Source organism: Mizuhopecten yessoensis, unplaced genomic scaffold (genome assembly GCF_002113885.1).
Source record: "Mizuhopecten yessoensis strain PY_sf001 unplaced genomic scaffold, ASM211388v2 scaffold6211, whole genome shotgun sequence".
NCBI classification, from domain to species: domain Eukaryota; kingdom Metazoa; phylum Mollusca; class Bivalvia; order Pectinida; family Pectinidae; genus Mizuhopecten; species Mizuhopecten yessoensis.
The window spans coordinates 1,168,934-1,191,876 of NW_018406436.1; the positions used below are offsets into that span (position 1 = coordinate 1,168,934).

At 36.2% G+C, this 22,943-nt stretch overlaps 1 protein-coding gene across 3 annotated transcripts; it reads left to right on the forward strand.

Moving 5' to 3' along the window:
• Window positions 1-247: 247 nt before the first annotated feature.
• Window positions 248-22,943, forward strand: LOC110451826 (sperm-associated antigen 1-like). 3 transcript variants are annotated; one of them, XM_021500032.1, is made up of 22 exons: window positions 248-359; window positions 3,214-3,364; window positions 3,641-3,715; window positions 4,022-4,106; window positions 5,029-5,190; window positions 5,363-5,427; window positions 5,900-6,009; window positions 6,283-6,341; window positions 7,034-7,133; window positions 9,095-9,172; window positions 10,570-10,676; window positions 11,283-12,027; window positions 12,577-12,751; window positions 14,163-14,243; window positions 15,107-15,431; window positions 15,809-15,916; window positions 16,471-16,674; window positions 18,859-19,168; window positions 19,327-19,554; window positions 19,962-20,036; window positions 20,478-20,573; window positions 20,986-22,943. In XM_021500032.1, the coding sequence occupies exons 2-22, from the start codon at window positions 3,234-3,236 to the stop codon at window positions 21,081-21,083; spliced, it is 3,417 nt and encodes a 1,138-aa protein (XP_021355707.1). In that variant the 5' UTR covers window positions 248-359; window positions 3,214-3,233; the 3' UTR covers window positions 21,084-22,943. The 3 variants fall into 3 exon arrangements, with proteins under 3 accessions (XP_021355707.1, XP_021355706.1, XP_021355708.1); XM_021500031.1 differs by having other exon boundaries at window positions 3,217-3,364; XM_021500033.1 differs by lacking the exon at window positions 248-359 and adding an exon at window positions 494-575 and having other exon boundaries at window positions 3,217-3,364.

Consider the following 22,943-nt stretch of genomic DNA (forward strand, 5'->3'; position numbering starts at 1 on the left):
AGGAACTTCGAGATTTCGTATAGATAATTAAAATTTGCTGATAGTTAAAATGTTACGGATGTAACGAAAATAAATCATTTATATACTGATAAATCTTGAAATATACTAAAAAATATATTTGCATTTGTATTATGTATAAATAATCTAATGATTGTTTTGGTATTGACATGAAATGTGCGATATAATTGCATTCAAATGAATACAAATATTTTCCGTTATATGACAAAGAATTCGTAATTTTAACCAACTGCAATTAGTTTAGACAGCACCGCTTCCCACACGACTTGGATACGCACGGTCTTGCATAGAATATTCCTACATTTTGATAGTTCACAAGTCAATTTCTGGCACTAAGAGGGGTGAGAATTATATCCATTCATATATATTCAACTCAATATGATAACATGCTTTGTCTGTTACATCAAGTCTGTATTTTACCTTGACTGCTTTCTCTTTGCTTTCCAAGAAGGTTTTCCCATCCATTCTACAGGTTTCTTATTCCAATTGCAAGAATTATTGTTTGACTAAATGGGAAGTTGATTTATTTTCTTCAAACAAAACACATCGACAATGAGGTAAAATCAAGATACTGTTTTATCAGTTCCAGTCAACAATCCGTAACCCATATTTTCCTTTGTCGTTCCCATATATAATGAAATATCAAACCATAAAAAATGGTTCCAGAAAATTCTATTTTCGCAATGCCACCCCAGTCTTTCATTTATTTAAGTTTATCCAATGATCTGAGGAAGTGACATCTAGCTGTTCCATTAAAAGAATATTTCAATGTATAGACGGAGAACTGTCCATTTTTATCGATTAACGATAACAATTGTGTATACTTTTGTAGCAGTTTACCTATAGTGGTTTTTGTTTAAGGTAACCATTCCTGGGTACCTTCTGAGACAAACCCGACATAATATACACAGAAATACACATAGGACCCACTCACACCGCTAGTATAGATGACAGCGGAATTTAGAAAAGCAGCTAATTTAAAGGCCTGTATCTGTTGGCTCTCGGTCAGTTCCCAGGATAAACTTATCACCCTGAGTCAGCAGATACCGATGAATGAAATATGGGAAATGTTTATAATTTGTTGGACTCAGGCCAAATGGTTGTCAAAATAGGAACTACACACGAAATTTGCACTGATTTGAAAATGATGGGTCGCTGATCATGAGCATTACTAGCTGCGATAATGTAGCTTTCTGACGACATTTTTTCTTTTGATATATATTGTGGGGTCGGAGCTACAAAGCGGTCCTATGACAACTAATGGAGCAAAATCAAAAGTGTTAATTTGTAAGATTACATATAATTCATGCCTAATATGAATATAATGTTATCAAAATATTGCATAATTGTTGAAAAAGTGAATCCTTACTTATGAAAAAACCTCTTTCACAAAATAACCAAGTCCGTCTTGGGGAAAAAATAGAAACGACCGCCATGACAGATCACGCATGATGTTTTTTTCAATTATCCTTTCTATATATGGCCTGCATTGCCAAATATAGTATTTCTACTGAAGCCGCCATGTTTACTACGATTTCCATATTGGGTCATGACACCCATATTTAGAAGTCTGACCTTAATCAGAAGAGAGACGAAATTTCCAACATGGGGGTCAATTCAGATTTCGATTGCGCTTGCTATGTTAACTTGATAATTTAAAGACATTTTAGACAGAGTTTAACTTCAAGTTGTGCAGGATATCAACAGAAATAGTTCATACTACAATCCTATTTATGGATGCGGACCAATGTGCTGTCAATTAAATCAAAAATCGCCCCGGTGTGATTCACAACAAGCTTGCTCCATGACAAGGCATTAGAGGCGTCACGATTCACCGAGATGCACTTGTACCGCGATTATTTATGTTCAATTTGATTCACGATATATTTTTCCGGATTTTCGATACGTCATAATCTGAATATTAGTGTATGCCGCCTCAGCCAGAAACGTCTGTGAGATGTTCAATTTCATTGGCTGATCTCTAAACCCTCAGCCAATCAGCTGCGATGATACATTTTTCACAAAGTATTCATAACAAAATGGCGGACCACGGTAAGGAATGGAAATTTGTGATGCTCCGGCAAGCTTCAAATCAAAAGTGTGGAAACACTTCGGGTTACCGTGTATTGATGGCTTATATATCTCATTTTGTTTATATTTTAAAATAAAGGTGTATCGAATCGAAATAATGTAATCGTGGTACAAATATCGAGATACGTATCGAATCGTGGTTAAATTGTATCGTGCCAGCTCTACAAGGCATGGGATCGATTTAATACCCTGCCGGGCCAGAGGAGGCCGGATATTTATATTAGTACTAGAGCAGGACCAGTTCCAGGATCAAAACTTCCCTCAGGACTGGCGAAATTTCAAGCAAGATAACATTCCTCATGCTTCCTTCATCTTGGGGGCAAAATAAACCACTTTATTGCTGAGGGAAGCAGTCTGTATCTGGCTGTAATGCTATGTAAAATATTCATTGGATATACCGTCACAGACCTGCGTACCTGAACCGTCACAGACCTGTGTACCTGAACCGTCACAGACCTGCGTACCTGACAAAATGAAGTCATCAAGACTTTTCCATGCATATTTTTTTGACATCCATTGAAATTTCAGTGATTTTAGAGGTTTTGATATCTGCAATGACCCCAAAGCCATTGGGATGGCAGCCCCCATAAAGAAAGGATTCCGAGAACAACCTACCTTTACAAAACAAAATCATCATTTGGTTGATTTCAACAAACACCCACACACCAACATAACTAACTGATGATGATACAAGGCAGTCTGTAGTGTGTTCAGAGTAAATAAAGGCCATGCAAATAATTGTTGTAAGTTACCATCTTTTCCAAACACATTTTCATGGAGCATATCCAAATGAGATGATCTCTGTCTGTTTGTTGACATTTCATGCTGCAACATCATTCTTAATTTCTTAAACAACCAGTCGTGTCTGCATGGGGCTTAATTTTCATTTTAGAGGGTCCAGCACACACTTAGAGAGCATCGCCTTATAATTAGGCGGCAATCCACAAGCACCAATTAACACCATTTCTAAGGGACCGCTAAACTTGATGTGTTCCAATTCAATTCACAAAATGTTGTGGTAGCCTTAATAAGTAAATTAAGCTTTTTAAACATAAAAATATAAAACTGGATTTTTTATATATATATTTGATCTTTTATTATAAGCAGTGTAACAGAAGCTTGCAATGTCGGAGCACAGCCTGCTAGTAGCAGACAGAACAAAGAGATATGACATTCCGCTTGGTCATCTGGACTACGGGTATATTGATACATGTACAGATACCAAGGAGCTAGAGAGGATCCTGGTAATCCTCAGGTAATCATTATAACAATGTTTATCATAAGGCAGAGAACATTTGATATCAGTTGTCTTCAGTGTTTGTTGGTAAAGACTTCAATTCCAACACTGCTATAACTAGATCACTTTGCTTATGAACACATATGTTTTAATTTCCATCATCATTAACGACAATGAAACAAAAATATAAACACTTTATATAAATCAGTGAACTTAAATACTCAGTAAATTGATGCTCATCGCAGTATGTTTATTGGTTACTGATAATTGACCGCTGTACTTATTCTGTTACAGATCTGGCGAAGAAGGTATCTACCCTGATCTGGAAAAAACATGTGAAGAAAAACTGACAAAGTTGAATCCAAAGAGGTACCATCTTATATAGAGTTAGGGGTGACAAATTCTGTGCAAAGATATGAAATTTAAGAATCATACCTTGATTCAAATTTATAAGTGAGATTTAAGAATCTTACCTTAAAACAGATTTCAATAAAATTTCAAAATAATCCATTAATTTAATTTTTTTATCCTGAGGATAATGAAGTATTTGTTATCATTCTGGCAAACCCTTTTATGACTAAAAGAGTGCATCAAAATGTTTTGATGTTCAATGTTTTAAAATTTAGACATGAAAAAAGTATTATAAGTATATGAAATATTTAATTTCTTCAACAGTCGTGTATTGAGAAAGTCAGATCCTTTACTGAAATCATCAGATTTAGGAAAGAATGAATGGGAAGAAATTGACCAAGGACTGCAGGTAATACTGTATACCATATCTTGAAATTAAAACTGATCGTAGACAGAAATAGCCAAAGAAAGGGAATAGATGTTTTGACAGTTGTAAAGTTGACAACTTGGGTCTACAATTACGTGGATTATGTTGTGGTTAATTCTTGTTTTTTTTTATTATTGTCCTTAAATGACCATAGCTGTTGATAGGACGTTAAACAATACTAAACCAATTCAAACCATATTGTGTCAGAAAAGCGATATTTTTTCGTATGATTCCAGCATCTAACTGCAATACATTGAGCTAGCAGTAGCTTGTGTTTAAGTTTGATTAGGTCAAAGGTTTGATTAGGTCAAAGTCACTTACTATTTTAAGAAATAATCTTTATAGGAATTCAGAAGTATAAGAAGTTTATTTTCTGATGGATAAACTCCCTACAAGGTTTAGGTATAATATGGAATGAGTACTGAATGAGATTTATATCATTTTGTTTGTTACTACTTGTTACTATGTCTCCCCTTCAAGTGAAAAAGGGACATATTTTATTAGTGCTGGTTCTTTTGATTTCTTCTTTTTGTTGTTCTTTTTAATAACATCTTGTTCAAGCTACAGATGTCTTGATGAAAATACCTGCATAACCCACAGATTTTGTTTTTGTATAGGGTTTTAACAGTCGAGGTCATACAGATTTGAAGGTGTTATTGAGTGCAGTGTAATTAGGTCAATGTGACATTTACCCTAAGTTGTGCAAATTTTTTAATAAAGCTTTGTCCGCCTCACATCATAACTTATTTCATTAAAGATATCTTCCACAATGGATGTGCAGTGCAATTTTGCCTTCTGGGTCATGGTGACCTTCACATCCAGGTCAAAGTTCAAATAAGTTCAAATGCCATAACATTTAAATGGTTATAATGAATACTGTTAAATATTCAATCCTGTTATTTAGGACTGGACTTCAACCATGAAGAATATGGATGATTCATTCAGCTCCAAAAAAGTTGTCCAGTCAAAAGCAAAGGGAGAGGAGTTTGATGACGATGACCTTCCACCAATCAGATCTAGTGTAACATCTGTTAATGGCACAGCTATCAACGGAACAGCCAATGAGGTAAAAGTTTACATAATAACAATTAATCAAAATGAAAACAAGATTTGGTGAAAGTTAATGAATATATTAAAAGTGAAAAATATTATACCGAAAATTGGTTCTGTTAAAATGCTGCAAATTCCATGTAAATGAAACATTAAATTTATGAGAAATGTGTTTCTTTTGAAAATAGCCAGAAGAGATAAAGAAAAGCAGTCAGAAGAGAGTAAAACCAAGAGACTGGAAGGAATGGGATAAGTAAGTCACATAGTTTTACCTCCAGACACTCTTTCTACTCGTTAATTGTTCTTTCAATCATGGCTGTCTGTCCATTGCTTTTGTGTATGTTCAATTTTATTCTCTGATTTATATGGGTAAATTAATTAAGTAGTAAGGTAATGCCACATTTTAGTTATAGGTAGGTACAAAGCTTTCTTTTTCTCCTTAACTACCTTTTTAGTGGTGCCTTTTTTAGAGGTGAGAAAACAATAACTGTTTCTGTTGAGGGTATAACCATGTAATTGCTACTATCCCAGTAAGATTCTGTGAGCCCATTGGTAAGTCTTGAGTTTGGTTGTTACCGGTACTCATCAGGTTCATACATTCAAGGTAGGGAAATATTAAATAGGGTTATTTCACACACAATCTACACCTGTATTTGTCACACACACTATACCTGCATATATGTTGTTTTTCTTGTGTTTGTCACGGTTTTGTTCTTTTTCGACAGGTTTGATGTAGACAAAGAACTAGAGAAGGTTGAGGAGGATGGCGATAAGAAGAAAGAGAAGACCGTCGTTTCAAAAGCCCCAGATATTGACCGTCACATCAGCTCTACAGGTAAATACTTCAAGTGTAAAAAGAAACTTGATATCTTTCGACGTGTTGGTGTATCAAACAGAAGTTATCTTTGAACTACTTTAAAAGTGCTATTCAACCCTGTAAAAAGTAAACATAAGAATTTATTAATAGACCAATTACAATTTTTTTTTTTTAAATGGAATAGTATTTGGCTTTCACGTTATATCAATTACAATTTCTAATGCTAGAATTATTCAAGAGTACTGTTGAAGGTATATACAGGATGACATAGATAGATTTGATACCTTTCAGGCATGTCTGATGAAGAGAAGTTGATGAAGGCCACCAGAGAAAAAGACAAGGGCAATGAAGTAAGTGTTGTCGGACATTGAACTGAGTCTGGAATAGTTAAATCATGCCCTATTTTGTAAATAAATTTTCAACCTATCTGGAACAGACATGAGATAAAACCAAAATATGCTATTAGTTGTAAGTTCTACTAATAGCTGGGGGGAAATAAAAGTAAAAAAAACCAATAATTCAGGCAAGGATAAGACTGAATGAGATCACTTTTTGTGTGAATTCCTAGGATGTATTTATAAGAGCTATATTTAAGAAAAAGGAAATCTCAAATAGCAAGTTCATGAAAATCTGATGGGATGAGAATAAATTTTATATACATATTTAATCAAACATTTGTGACTATTTGGACTGAAAATGTTGAAGGAAAACTTGCCCAGAAAAATTCTTTGATGATGTCATTATGCTGCATATAGCAGCCTGAGCATATTAAAAATGAATTTAGGCATAGGTGGTAATTTTATTATAAAAACAAACTGAGAAATACACACGTCATCCCCATTGTATTAAGACCCGCTGTATAGAAGCCTAGAAACCATTACCACAACTCCTTGTTTTAGGGTACTGCTTTCTTGTACCTTCTCAAACTGACCTACAGTTTGTCTGTATAACATGTTATTAATTCCTGGATATTTCATGATTTTGTATTTCTTGTGTTAATTATATCTTTAAAAAAACCTCATTACGTTACAAATTTTTGTAGGCATTCCGAGCTGGGGACCACGAGGAGGCCATCTTGTACTATTCCCGCAGTATTTCACTGATGCAGACAGCAGCATGTATCAACAACAGGGCTTTAGCCTGTAAGTGGTGTGTTGTTGTATGTAGTGACACTGGCCTGTAGGTGGGGTGTTATTATATGTAGTAACACTGGCCTGTAGGTGGGGAGTTGTTATAGGTAGTGACACTGGCCTGTAAGTGGTGTGTTGTTATAGGTAGTGACACTGGCCTGTAACAATCAATGCCTGCTCACAAGAGAAGATAACTCGTAGGTGGTGTGTTATAGATAGTGACACTGGCCTGTAGGTGGTGTGTTGTTATATGTAGTAACACTGGGCTGTAGGTGGTGAGTTGTTATAGGTAGTGACACTGGCCTGTAAGTGGTGTGTTGTTATAGGTAGTAACACTGGCCTGTAAGTGGTGTGTTGTTGTATGTAGTGACACTGGCCTGTAGGTGGTGTGTTATTATATGTAGTAACACTGGCCTGTAGGTGGTGTGTTGTTATAGGTAGTGACACTGGCCTGTAGGTGGTGTGTTATAGGTAGTGACACTGGCCTGTAGGTTGTGTGTTGTAAGATTATCTTGTAGTGTTCACAAAAACTCTACAGCAGGATTAGATGCATTTAAAATGTTGGAACTATGATTGCAATCTATGTTGATAATTTTACAAAATTACAGCAGATGTATGTAAGCGTACATGTTGTTGCTTGCGTATAAAATACCCTATTAAATAAGTTGCAGACAGGTTCTACTGGCAGAAACAATAGGTCTCCACTCGTAACCAGTCAGGGATGGTGAAGTGTTGCCTAAAGTAATCCAGTTCTCATGCACATTTACATACTGAACAAAGGTTTTGCTGACTAGTATGGTACATCGCCCATCATCTTCATATTCCGTCTTTGCGTATTGCAGAGTTATCTTCTCTAGTGAGCAGGTATTGATAGTTACGTCATTGGTTTGTGTGAGGAAATTACGATGTTTTCTCAAAAATTGATGACGTTACTCTCACAAACAAATGATGTAACAATCAATGCCTGCTCACAAGAGAAGATAACTCTGCAATACGAAAAGACAGAATTAGTACATATTTTACACCTTTGTGTACAAACGCTTCACTGGTCATTTGTCTGATTAAGGTGAAGAAAATATTTGGAAAAACCCATCTTTATATAGAGTTAAGGACCTTGTTTCACTGTGTGACTTTGTAACATACTGTATATACTATGTCTCATATAATTGCCAAATTTTGTCAATATCCTCTTGTTCATCTCGCGTGTGCTGTCACCTACAGTTGTCAAATATTTCATTTCTGTAACTCCTGTGGGATGGTGGAATATGATGTGCTTAAGTCAGGTGTCCTGTCCAACTTTATACAGAGTTACAACTCTTTGTGCACTGTTAATGACTTTGTGACATAACTTGTATTTATACTATGTCACCTACAATTGCTAAGTTTTGTATGTGAGTACCTCTTGGAATGGCGAAGAGTCTCATCCTGAATATAGTTTATGTGCCCCACTTACGCCCAGATGTATTGCCCTTCGTTCATTTTGATAGCATCATTTGTCTGAAGAGGGTTGGGGGCTATGGATTGCTGACAATACTTTTTTTGGTAATTTTAAAGTGAAATAACATATGTTTTAATTATCATACTGGAGAAACAAAACAAACAAAAAGCTTTTGATGATCAACTGTGTTTCATATCCTTTCTTGTAATCAATTTTCCCATGTAATACTCTGGCTAAAATCTCAAGATTATGCATAAAAATAAAATCATTTAAATGGATGTAAATTGTGATCAATTATTTCCATATGATTTGTGTAAGTGAAAAAATGTATAGTTCATGTACTTATGATTGAAAAGTGTGTCTTATACCATTTCAAGTCACAGTCACAATTTATCCCATGACAACTTATTTCTGATATACTCCAATTAACTACAAACAACTATCTATATGGCAATGGGGTTAATTGAAACACTATGCATTTGAATTGTAAGTTAATTTTGGTTCTTAATGTTTATTCTTTTTGCTTTTATTACAGATTTGAAAATACAGAAATGGGACAAAGCTTTGTTTGACTGTCGAGTGGTCCTGGATATGGAGCCTGAAAACATCAAAGGTTTGATGATAAACCCTTAACACTAATATACAGTCAAGCTCTGATATGGAGCACAGTTTTCAGTGATATCACCAGTTATTTTGTACGGAACCCAATCTCTCAGAATAATCTGCTTTACATTGTTAAAAGACTTGTGATAAGGACCTATTTAATTGTGTCAGGGACTTGTGATAAGGACCCATTTAATTGTGTCAGGGACTTGTGATAAGGACCCATTTGACTTTGTCCGGGACTTGTGATAAGGACCATTTGACTTTGTCAGGGACTTGTGATAAGGCCCCATTTGATTTTGTCCGGGACTTGTGATAAGGACCATTTGACTTTGTCAGGGACTTGTGATAAGGACCCATTTGTCTTTGTCACTTTGTCAGGGACTTGTGATAAGGACCCATTTGACTTTGTCAGGGACATGTGATAAGGATCCATTTGACTTTGTCAGGGATTTGTGATAAGGACCCATTTGACTTTGTCAGGGACTTGTGATTAGGACCCATTTGACTTTGTCAGGAACTTGTGATTAGGACTCATTTGACTTTGTCAGTGACTTGTGATAAGGACCCATTTGACTTTGTCCGGGACTTGTGATAAGGACCATTTGACTTTGTCAGGGACTTGTGATAAGGACCTATTTAATTGTGTCAGGGACTTGTGATAAGGACCCATTTAATTGTGTCAGGGACTTGTGATAAGGACCCATTTGACTTTGTCGCGGACATGTGTAGAGGACCCATTTGACTTTGTCAGGGACTTGTGATAAGGACCCATTTTACTTTGTCAGGGACTTTTGATAAGGATCCATTTGACTTTGTCAGCGACTTGTGATAAGTACCCATTTGACTTTGTCGGGGACATGTGATAAGGACCCTTTTGACTTTGTCAGGTACATGTGATAAGGACCTATTTAATTGTGTCAGGGGCTTGTGATAAGGACCTATTTAATTGTGGCAGGGACTTGTGATAGGACCCATTTAATTGTGTCAGGGCCTTGTGATAAGGACCTATTTGACTTTGTCAGTGACTTGTGATAAGGAGCCATTTGTCTTTGTCACTTTGTCAGGGACTTTTGATAAGGATCCATTTGACTTTGTCGGGGACATGTGATAAGGACCTATTTGACTTTGTCAGGGACTTGTGATAAGGACCCATTTGACTTTGTCAGGGACTTGAAATATGTGCTGATATGACCTTGTCAAAGATCAACTATATGTCCACAGTTGTAGTATTGTCACCCTATTTGTTTTACAATTAAAATGATAGTAGGATTTCTGATAAAATAAGTACAATTAGAGAATATTTGTATGTAAAAGAGGCAGGAGAAAGGTTTTTATAAGGTCTGTGATAATAGTAGGATGAAAATGATGTGTATAATAAACGTTGTCATTTTCCATCTGTCTTAGCGTTTCTCCGCAGAGGATCTGCCTACAAGGGCAAGAAGGATTATACAAAGGCCAGAGCCGACTTCCAGCGAGCGTTGGAGCTTGAGCCTGCTAACAAGCGTGCAGAGGTATTTAACCTGACATGACTGAGACATGTGCAAGATATTTTACACTCATTGATATTTAAATCTGTGATGATTTAACAAGAAGAGTAAAATGATGCTAGAATTGTGAAGATCACTTGGAGAATCATGTCCTGTATTTACTCTCCAAAACTAACACAAATTAAAGTTTGCCTATTTCACATGTGGAACTTGAACTAAATGAGATTTAAAGAAAGAAAATATGATAAGGTTATATAAAAAATGACAATCACTCTTCCTAGCAGTATAAGATTTATATACACTTTAAAAATCTGAGGGATTTTGCTAATCTGATCAAGTTTTATAATGCAACGAATATGGAAATTCTCAAAACACAGGAAAAATGTTGAAATTTTGGAATTATTAAAAGTTTCCAGATTAGAAATTTTCAGAGAATTTTTCTCCAGGAGAAATTCACCCATGCAAAGTAAATATTTTGGCAAAGATTGGTCAGCCATATATGAAGACAAACTCCTACTGGCCTGTGTCATTTTCTTGTGTAGCTATTTGTTAGGTTAGGTTGATTGATGTTAAATTGTGGATATGTGGCATTGTGCGTTGGGGTTATGTGTTATCTTGTTTCTTTGATAGGAATTACTGGATGAACTGAAAACTTTGGTAAAGGAGGAGGAAGAAGAGAAGAAACAAAGGAAAGAAAAAGGACGAAGAATGGTGATAGAGGATGTCGAAGGAGAGGAAGAAGACGGGAAAGCTGAAGACCATGTGAACAAGTCACAAGGTCAGCCTCAAATAAATGGAAGTTCATCAGCTGAAGCATTGTGTGGTGATGCAGAGAAAAGTGAAAAAAGGGTTGGAGGTGATGATCATGTGTCAAATGGTGAAGGCAGTGAAGTGACTAATTCAGGGAAGAACAGAGACAGCTTGGCTGGTGAGACTGCAGAGTGTGACAGGTTAGCGTCACCTAATGCATCAGATGTGACAGAGCAGGAGAGAAGTGACAAAGTGACAAGCAGCTCCGATCAAAAAACTAGTGAAATAGGTGACAAAGTGATCAATCCTGATGTTAAGTTAGACCAGAATTATGATGAAAGGACTAGTCCAGGAGACACAGGTCATGTGCATTCAGCAGGGGTTTCCCAAGTTAACTCAAAGGACATTAAAACAGTGGACAGCGAGACAGAGAACGTGACAAAGGCTACTGAAGGCGAGGATAACAACGTGACAACTAAAGTACCAGAGAGGCCAGTTTTAGTACAGACAGTGCTGCCATCTAACGTGGCACCGCTACGGGAATCTGGAAATACTCTGTTTCGCTGTGGGCAGTATGGTGATGCTCTTTCTAAATATAGCTCTGCCATAGAGAAACTAGAGATAGGTAAGTGATTGATTTGTTTATCCCCAGTGAGGTCATGAGTTGTTGAGGATGAAAAATATCACATCTTTACCAAACCTTGGCATTCAATTGTTTATGGTGTGAAAATGAAAAAAGAATCATACGGATTTAAAAAATAAACAAAAGGAAAGTGTTCATTCAACATTAAATGTAAACAAGATTCAAGTAGGTATTATAAACTTATTACCAGGATAAGATTTTGGTGATGGCACGTTTTACAACCCAAATATCAAAGCTATTTTCCATGCATGCTATTATCTGGGAAATTAAATATCATTCTGATATATATATTTTTTTGCTCTACATTAAATTCAGCAGGTAATACACCCTAGGTTTGTCAGTGTTTCTTTTTCTGTATACTCTTTAAAAAATGACAAATATCTTTAATACACATTTTTAACACGTTTGGTATTTGTCCTGGCCTGATTGATAGTTGACTATTAAGACATGCCTGATCTGTACGTACATTTATTTAACAGTGATAGTTGACTATTAAGACATGCCTGATCTGTACGTACATTTATTTAACAGTGAAATCAGACCAGGCAGTGAACCTGTCCCTGCTATACAGCAACCGTGCAGCTTGTGAGCTGAAGGTAGGAAACTGTTCAGCCAGTATCAAGGACTGCAGGAAGGCCCTAGATCTGGTCCCTCACTCCATCAAACCACTTCTACGTCGTGGTAGTGCCTACGAGACACTAGAAAGGTAAACAACTCAAGAACAGTAGATGATTGGACAAAAAAGTAATCAGTCCTACTCAATGGTGTAGTTTGTAATAATGTAAACAGACATTTTAGATGACCGTTACATACTAGTAATAGTGTAAACACAACAAGTCCAGTAGGCAGTGATGTCTGAAGTGTTTACCACCAATTACACTCCCAGTGTATAGTTCTGTGATGGTAGTTATATAGGAGCTGGCTCAATGATCAACACTTGTAGCAACTTGTTGCAATCATGGTCTGTAGATATTGTTTATGTCACAGCAGGCCCTGATCAAATTATCGCTTGTCCACGGGTTTAAATGCAACAGTGGGCTGAGATGTCTTAAGTGTTAAACAGCAGTTCAACTACAGTGTACTGATAGTTTTTGGGGCTGGTTCAACACTCAGCTTTGGAGCAACTTGTGTCAAGCATTAAATCAGGGTCTTTAGATATTGATTACTGTATAACATGAAATGTTTGTTGTGTATAAACATTCATGGTTTTCGTGGTTGCCATGCATTGAACCATGGAAATAAATACAAAGGAATTTGGATGATATACGTGTCTACTGTTTGTTAATGTAGATATCCACAAAAGTCTGTACCACGAAACGATCTAAATGGTTTCAAACCAGGAAGGAGAGTACCTACAAACATTTCATGTTATACAGTATGTCATGGCAGGCCCTGGTCAAATTATCAATTGTCCACATTTCAATTTGTAATCTATATGAATGTACATATTAAATAAAATGGAAGAAAACAAGAACAACAAGAAAATACTGTTATCAGGAAGTCACTACTCTGTTAAAATATAGTATGTCAAAATGTTATTCTTTATGCCCCCATAACATAGTGAATGGCATTAGGTGTTTGCCTTTTCCATTAGTTGGTCTGTTTGTTCATACAAAGTCTTTGTTAGACTTGATGTTTAGCTCCAACTCTTGTCAAAATACTGCATAACATGAAAAGTTCGTGGGTATTTGTTTCATGGTTTGAATTCATACAAACTATCGTGAGCAACTTGAATGAACAAACAGTAATCAAGGATATCAACAAATAAGCTGTATTCATATTTCCGGTTCCGTAGCCACCATGAAAACTACAAATGTTTATATTCAGCAATTATATGTCATACAGTACGTGGATACGTCTAAAAAAGGGTAAACACAAATTACTCAAATATTGGTACCTATTGGTCACTGGTCTATATTTCAATGACCTAAGCTAGACTTGGCTTTTAGCTCCAATGATTTTAGTTAAGACATTGCATGTACTGCTGCATAAGTACATGGATATTTTATGAACATTTTGAAGTGAAGAAATGCAATACCATATGTCATTTATTTCTATCTCGGTTGTTAATTGCATTTGGACAGTTTTCACACCTGAAGCTTTTTTCTGTTGCCTAGATACCGGGAGGCGTACGTGGACTACAAACATGTTCTCACTGTCGATCCGTCTGTGGAATCGGCTTTTACTGGATCAACAAGGTAAAGTTTAAAGTTGGAATTAAATCAGGTCTTACACCTAAAAATGTTAAAATGGAATTGATTTTGGGGAAAAAAATTGCAAACATTAGCACAGCTGATTCCTTCATAATTAGTGATATGTCACTCCTACTTTGATATTGGAATCTTGTCTATAAAAGCTAAGAGAGGCTTACAGCTTGTTTCATAATCTCAAACAAATCGTTTACCTTCGCTGTGGACATGAGACACTATTTATTTTGGTGTAGTCTTTCCTGGGCTCTACTTTTAGGACAGACTACCAGAAAGTATCACAATTCTCAGATAACATAGCAAACAGTCCTCAATAACACCCTTTGAAGTATTTGTGTTCTTAATGCTATAAGGAATGCTACAATGAAATTCAATTTGATGAAAGTTGTGTGTATATCAAACTAAATTTAGTTGATCGAATGTTGTTAGCCTACTTTGTACAAAGTGCCAAGGTGAACGTACGTAGTGGTGCTTCATCCGTCCTCCATTTGTCATCTTTTATCTGTTGACCGACGTCCATCGTCAGTTGTCCATCAACTTTTACATTAAATGACATCTCCTCCCAAAGTACTAAGTTGAATTAAACAAAATTTTAGTGCAAGCATCCTTAGGCCATGAGGATCAAAACTATATAGGTAAAGGGGCTGACCTTCCTCAGGGCTGAGGAACTGGATCAGAAAGGGTCAAATTGGCTGACTTGCTTTTAATGACATCTCCTCTCAAACTGTTGGACATATTTCAGCCAAATTGTAGATGTAGAATGCTTACTCCATCAGGAGTAGGAGCTATATAGATAAACATGTTAACACGTCGTCCAGCAGAGTGGTCATAGAAGGTATTGGTTGTTATTTCAGATGTCAGAATGCTTTGAGGGAACAAGACGGCATACAATGGAGAGAAAAGCTGCCACCATTGGAGTCTGTTTCTGCTTGGGAGGTTCCTTTGGTAGTTGATACCATAGGGAATCCTGTCAATAGATCTGTGACTACACCCACTGCTCAAAGTGTTCCCATAGCAACAGCCAATGAAAAAGCAGCTACAGAACCTGAGGGTTCAGTGTCAACTTCAGTTTCATCTTCCTCGACGTCATCTTCATCAGCAACATCTTCAGAGACAGAACTTACAACAGAACAGAAATTTGAAAATGCAAAGTCAGAAGGCAATAAATGTGTTCAGAAGGTAAAAACCATGTAATCTTTTAGTTCTAAATGATCTAGTTGAAACAGGGATCAGAAATACTGTGAACCATTTTATGCCAAAATAGGAAAATAAATTGTAAATCAGAATAAACAATAGCCTATATGTTTAAAAGGTAGATCATCAACTAAAATGTTGTACCCAATTCATTTAAAAATTGAAGGTGTTAAGACATTTTCTTCTCCAAAAATTGTTGTATCTGTAGTCTGTAAAAGTTGTCAGCCGTGTTTGGATTTGTGAAAGTATCTGTTGACATTAAACCGTCAGCCTTTTCCACTTTATGATCTCTCTAACCAGACTGACTTTTTGTTGCGTGTATCTGAAGCTGTAAACTGAACTTTATGATGGTATTTTTACAGGGAGATTTTGTGAAGGCGGTAGACTGGTATACAGAGTGTATAAGTTTGATGCCAGACAGAACGGTTGGTTATACCAACAGAGCGCTGTGTTACCTGCGACGTAATCAGGTAGGATAATTGTCCTTCCCTTTGGAGTCTACATCACTCTGTGTTCTTAAATCCTTTATGTCTCCATCGTTTCTGTAACCTAAATTTATTGTGGCCATTACAATCGCTGCATTTGAAAGTAAATTGGACTATTGAAAAGTATTAAATTTTAGAGTACAAGTACATTTATTACAGTTCATTAAGAGTATTGGGTACATTTAAATGTGCAACTGAAAAAATCTGTCGTTTATTTCTGTATTTTACAGCATTTCAAGAATAATGACACTCTTGTCAGTTTTCTCCATATTATAGGTAGATTACCTCTCCCCTAAAAAAAAAAAGCGAAAACAAAAAAAACACCAAAATTCAATGTTATTAGCTAATCTAGCTCTTTATGGATAAGGCCTGTGTGCCTCATTTGAACTGAAGAAAATATAGAATTCAGAGGGCCCCTGAAAAAAGCAATACAAATGTATATATCTGTATATCTGATTGGGGAATATTTACTATTGAAAGAAATAATGGGCACAGCAGATCAATTTCTGATTGGCTGGTTATTGATCAATATTCTTCAGGTGTCCAGTGCCGAGGATGACTGCAGTAAGGCTTTAGAGATGGAGGCCGACAACATCAAAGCACTGTTTCGACGTAGTCAGGCACGCAAGATGCTGAAGAAATACAAAGACAGTCTGGAGGATCTGACAAACCTGCTCAAAGTAGACCCCAAAAACACCGCAGCTAAGAAGGAGATGACCCTGGTCAAAAATTACTATAGGGAGGTAAGGCGTGATGGAATGTCTTACACATGTTTGTTGAGTCTAAGGTGTCTTAGAACTATACCAGAGAGGTAAGGCGTGATGGAAGGTCTTACACATGTTTGTAGAGTCTAAGGTGTCTTAGAACTATACCAGAGAGGTTAGGGGTGATGGAAGGTCTTACACATGTTTGTAGAGTCTAAGGTGTCTTCGAACTATACCAGAGAGGTAAGAGGTGATGGAAGGTCTTACATATGTTTATTGAGTCTTAGTTGTCTGAGAACTATACCAGAGAGGTTAGGGGGGATGGAAGGTCTTACACATGTTTATTGAGACTAAGGTGTCTTAGAACTATAACAGAGAGGTTAGGGGTGATGGAAGGTCGTACACATGTTTGTAGAGTCTAAGGTGTCTTCGAACTATACCAGAGAGGTAAGGGGCGATGGAAGGTCTTACACATGTTTATTGAGACTAAGGTGTCTTAGAACTATAACAGAGAGGTAAGGGGTGATCGAAGGTCTTACACATGTTTATTGGGTCTAAGGTGTCTTAGAACTATACCAAAGAGGTAAGGCTTGATGGAAGGTCTTAAACATGTTTGTAGAGTCTTAGTTGTCTTAGAACTGTACCAGAGAGGTAAGGCGTGATGGAAGGTCTCACACATGTTTGTAGAGTCTTAGTTGGCTTAGAACTATACCAGAGAGTTAAGGCGTGATGGAAGGTCTTACAAATGTTTATTGAGTCTAAGGGGTCTTAGAACTAAACCAGAGAGGTGAGGGGTGATGGAAGGTCTTACCCATGTTTATTGAGTCTAAGGCGTCTTAGAACTATACCAGAGAGTTAAGGCGTGATGGAAGGTCTCACACATGTTTGTAGAGTCTAAGGAGTCTTAGAACTATCCCAGAGAGGTAAGGGGTGATGGAAGGTCTTCCACATGTTTGTAGAGTCTTAGTTGGCTTAGAACTATACCAGAGAGGAAAGGGGTGATGGAAGGTATTACACATGTTTATTGAGTCTTAGTTGGCTTAGAACTATACCAGAGAGTTAAGGCGTGATGGAAGGTCTTCCACATGTTTGTAGAGTCTTAGTTGTCTTAGAGCTATACCAGAGAGGTAAGGCTTGATGGTAGGTGTTACTTATGTTTATTGAGTCTAAGGGGTCTTAGAACTAAACCAGAGAGGTGAGGGGTGATGGAAGGTCTTACCCATGTTTATTGAGTCTAAGGCGTCTTAGAACTATACCAGAGAGTTAAGGCGTGATGGAAGGTCTTACACATGTTTATTGAGTCTAAGGTGTCTTAGAACTATACCAAAGAGGTAAGGGGTGATGTGGTGTAGTAGTATAATACATGTAGTCTACAATAAGTCTTAAAAGTACAGGAATGTAAGGGGTGATGGGATGTTTTACATGTGTTCATACTAGACTATAAAGTGTCTTAGAACTATATACCTGGGAGGTAAGGGGTGGTGTGATGTCTTGCACATGTTTATAGACTATAAAGTGAGAGTCACACTGTTAATAGACCGTAAAGTGAGAGTCACACTGTTAATAAACTATAAAGTGAGAGTATCACTGTTAATAGACTATAAAGGGAGAGGCACACTTTTAATAGACCGTAAAGTGAGAGTCTCACTGTTAATAGACTAAAGTGAGAGTCACACTGTTAAAAGACTCTAAAGTGACTGTCACACTGTTAATAAACTATAAAGTGAGAGGCACACTGTTAATAGACTAAAGTGCGAGTCACACTGTTAATAGACTATAAAGTGAGAGTCACACTGTTAATAGACTATAAAGTGACAGTCACACTGTTAATAGACTATAAAGTGAGAGTCACACCCTGATAGGTTAAATGGGTGTGACAGTTTTATACATACTTGTAGACAATAAAACTAGTATCATAGAATTATTTCAGAGAATATAAAGGGAGGGTGTGACATCTGGTATTTCCATGTAGACTATAATGTGAGAATATTACAGAAAATTCAGGGGGTGGAATCATAACAGTTAGAAATACCTTTAACATGTTTTGGATTAAAATAGTTAAAAGGACAAAAGCCTTAAGGAACTCTCCATTTATGATAGGTCAGATGTTAGATTTAGATTGTTGTGTTCACTTATTGGAAGTGTGTCAGCTTCTGGTGAAATGGGGTGATTTTGACACATCAACCAGTATAAATTTATTGGGATCATATTTCTATTAATCAGGAGCTTCAAAAGATGAAGGACAATTTGAGTTCATCACCAAGTGCCGGATCATCCAAAGCAGCTGGCGGTGGTAAGCAGAGGAAACGAATGGTGATACAAGAAACAGAATCAGACGAGGAGGAGGACAGTTCAAAGGTCAAAATCTCAGATGTGAAGAGTTCTGAGGTCAAGTTTAGTCCAAAAGAGAAAGTTGCAAGCAAGACCCAAGCAGCTTCACCTAAGAAACCAGAAACAAAAACAGAAAAGAAAGGAAAGAAGATAGTTATAGAGGAGATAGAGACGTCTGATAAAGATTCAGGCAAACATAAAGGTACAGTTGTTATCGTAATCATTACAGATCTATCTGTATCAGCACAATTTACTACAGGGTGTAGCATATATGAATTGGTGAAGAGATAAAACAAGAAAATTTACTTTAGAATAACACAATACAACTTGGACATCTTAAAACCAAAGTTTTCTTTTTAGCTCCAGGAATATCAAAGACGTCACAGAAATCTGAAAAGAGGCCAAACCAAAGTAAAAACATAAAGCCAACAAGTACAGGACTACCGGTGGTGCCACCTAGTGTACCGAAACTTGACAAGGCGACTCCATATGAATTCATTCAGGCATGGAACTCCCTGAAGAAAGTGGACGACCTCCAGCCCTACGCTGACTTACTGAAGCAGATCTCCCCAGCAGAAATACCTAAAGGTCAGATATTGAAACACGTGGATCTGTTATCAGATTTCATATTTGAGTTATCAATGTGTACAAGTATAGAGCGCAATGCAGATTTTTCTCTATATATATTTTGGGTTCCACCAAATGTTAAAAACACTGATTGTTATATTTTGATATAACAGGAGTATTCTCACAGTGGAAGTCACAGGTATTGTAAAAAATCAAAATCAGAGTTGGTTTAAGAGGAAATATTGGGTATTTAAGAGAGTGCAAAAAGAAAATTATTTTGTTTTAACAATAAGCCAGTGTTTTGGTGTGATCTAGTTGTTGTGTAACTAATTCCCCTGGTATGGTTATAAAATGATCAAAATACATGAAGTGCTTTGGTGATTATATTTAGTGGTGAATTGTAGAAAGTTTGTGTTTCCTTTTTGCAGTGATCAGCAACAAGCTAGATGGTCCGATGCTCACCACCATTGTACAGTGTTTGGAGTCAAAGTTCACAGAATCAGGTGAGAGATCACTCGAGGTTACCTTATATGGAATTAATTATTGATCGTGTTGTAATGAGAACAGTTCTAAAGTTCTGACTGGCTGTGTAGGTCTATAAAAACATATGTTTGCTCTATCATTGACATTGAACGCCATCGACCGATCATCAGAGCTCTGTCAAACAAGCTACTGAAGATCCACTTAATTTTGACATAACTATTAAAAGACACCTGCATTGTTGTATCTTAATCCAATGCCTCCCACTAACCTTGCTTGATTGTCAATTTTGCCACAATAAAATATCGTTATTTGGTTTGGAGGCCATAATCCTAGTATTTTGATAAATTGAAAGCTATATTTTAAATGAAATATTAAAAAGAAATACATTGAGAGATTTAAAGCGTCATCATTATTTTGTGTCACTAGTCAGTGATAATTGGTTGTATTTGTTTGACTCCTAGGTGAGCTAGAAACAGCTTACAGCATATTGACAAACTTGTCTAAAGTTCAAAGGTTCAAGACGATATCAATGTTCATGTCAAAGCCAGAAAAATCAGGTAAGTGGGGTAACGTATTTAAGAGTTCTTGTTTCATGGTCCCAAGGCCTGGACCACTTTTACATTTTATAGAAAATTATCTACCAGTTTGCTTTAGCAATTTTTTTTATATTTTTTTTTGCATCGGCTCTTATGCAATGTACACATGTTTGAGGGAAATATAATTCATATCCTGATCTGATATGTTAGTCATTCCTTACATTTTCATTTGAAAAACAAACACACACTTTTTATATACAAAGTTATGGTGACAGAAAAGCAGTAATACATAGAGCATAATGTTTGTAGAGGTGGTATTGGGTCAACAACAAATGTGCTTTTCAAATATATATATAGCAGGTATAGAATCTAAAATTTAACAATAATTGTCTTAGGATAATTGATTTATTCATCTGATATTTCTTTATTGCAGGGGTTCAAAATATTTTGACAAGACTACAGAATCAGAAATCTGAAGTGTACGATCAGTCTGATCTGAACAAATTGAAGAAATGCTACGAAATTAGATGATGAACTAAGCGCCATAATGATGGAATCGGGGAAGACAGATCTGTAATTGGACTTACTAAAAGTTGACAACATTTTGACGTAGGAATTATTGACCAGTGGATGGTATGCAGTTTAATATGGAGAGTTTTTACCATCAGCACAGATAGACCTGGAAGCTATGTTGTACAGTCAGCTGGAAGGGCTTTACCAAGGTCATACTTGGAAATTGAAGAAAAATAGGTTTTTCATTTGATGATCATTCAAATCATAAGAAGTTTGCTGAGTATTTATTTCACGTTTGTTAGTGATATAAAGTACATTATGCACAATTTGAGTACATTCAAACCTATGTTTGTTCACCGGCCTGGTCAGAGGACTAGTAAGATGTCTAAGGTGCATGATTGTAAAGAAGTTCAATATGGCAAAAAATATCTCATTATAATATTTATCGGCTAAAATTCGCAGCAGTCTACATAAAACTACAAGTTAATACAACTCTCTTGATTCCAAACAATATATACACAGGTACAATCATACTTACACACAGATGACAATGACAAAGGTATTGGGACAAGTAAGCACTGTGCCACATTGAACTGAAGTCACATGACCATATCACATGACTACTTGATCACATAAGTGCTAAATATCACATGACTACTTGATCACATGAGTGCTAAATATCACATGCTTTTATGTAAAGTAGATGGTGGCTATTGAAGTATTTGAAATGGACTATTGAAACCCCTCCTTTGCAAATGAATACATTTTGTGTATCAGAAGAGGCATATATATGTAATAAGGATAAGCATTTCCAAGTTATGGTACATCAACCTAGTGTTGTCCAGAGATTCTCTACTCGGGGAACCATCTGTTTTATCAACCTTGCTATATGAATCCTTGTGAAATGACACTATTCTGGCCTTTCCATTCTCCTTGATCAACACACAAAAACGTTGTTGGAGATGTAATATGCATTGTCTACTGATGAATTATTGAAAACAATTAAATATTGAATATTTATAATTTAATATATTGAATTTGATTAATTTCTGTTCTTATATCAGTGTATATCTACATCAATGCAGTGAATTATCGATTTAGAATGATGATATCCAATATCATAAACTGGCCAAATATTTTGGTCGTCCCACCATTATCATATTTAGACAGGTCACCAGTATACGGTCGTGACCTTCAGATCAGGGAAGGATAACTCTGCTCATGATTAACAGTATTGATAAAGTTGTCAATTAACATTTGTATGAGACATTTGTGAAATATTACAGATGTGTTATTGACTTAGAGAGTATTTACTTGAGTGAGTGACTGACTATCAATTGAGTGGCCGTTACCTGTTTACGGAATGTGTATGATGTATAGAACGTATACACCAGTATTGTCTTGTGTGATGGCTTCTGTCGTATTGTAATAACTAAAGGTACTTGAAAGAATTTCAAATGTTAATTGCATAATTTTATGGAACATTGCTTTAAGAAACGTTTTTGTTAAAAGCCGCAAATGATTGTAATTGCTGCCAAGAAAGATAATGTTTGTTATTTATAGTGAAATTGTAATTGATTGTTCACCAGTATCATGTCTGATGTTATAATTAAACAGATGTCATATCTAATGTCGTTTACTCATTTAGTCATTACCCCCTGAAATTTCATAATGGACTATTCCAACCTTTGATTTGGAAGAGTTGAAATGTTACTTCAGGGGTTGAGTTAAAGGGTATTATATCTGATGTCCTATTAAAGGAGGTCATGTTTGATGGATCATATATACAGGTCTATCTGTTATATTGAAAAGAGTCATTGTATGTGTTATACTGAACACACAAATGATACAAATTAAAGTGATTCTTTGTTTGATCAT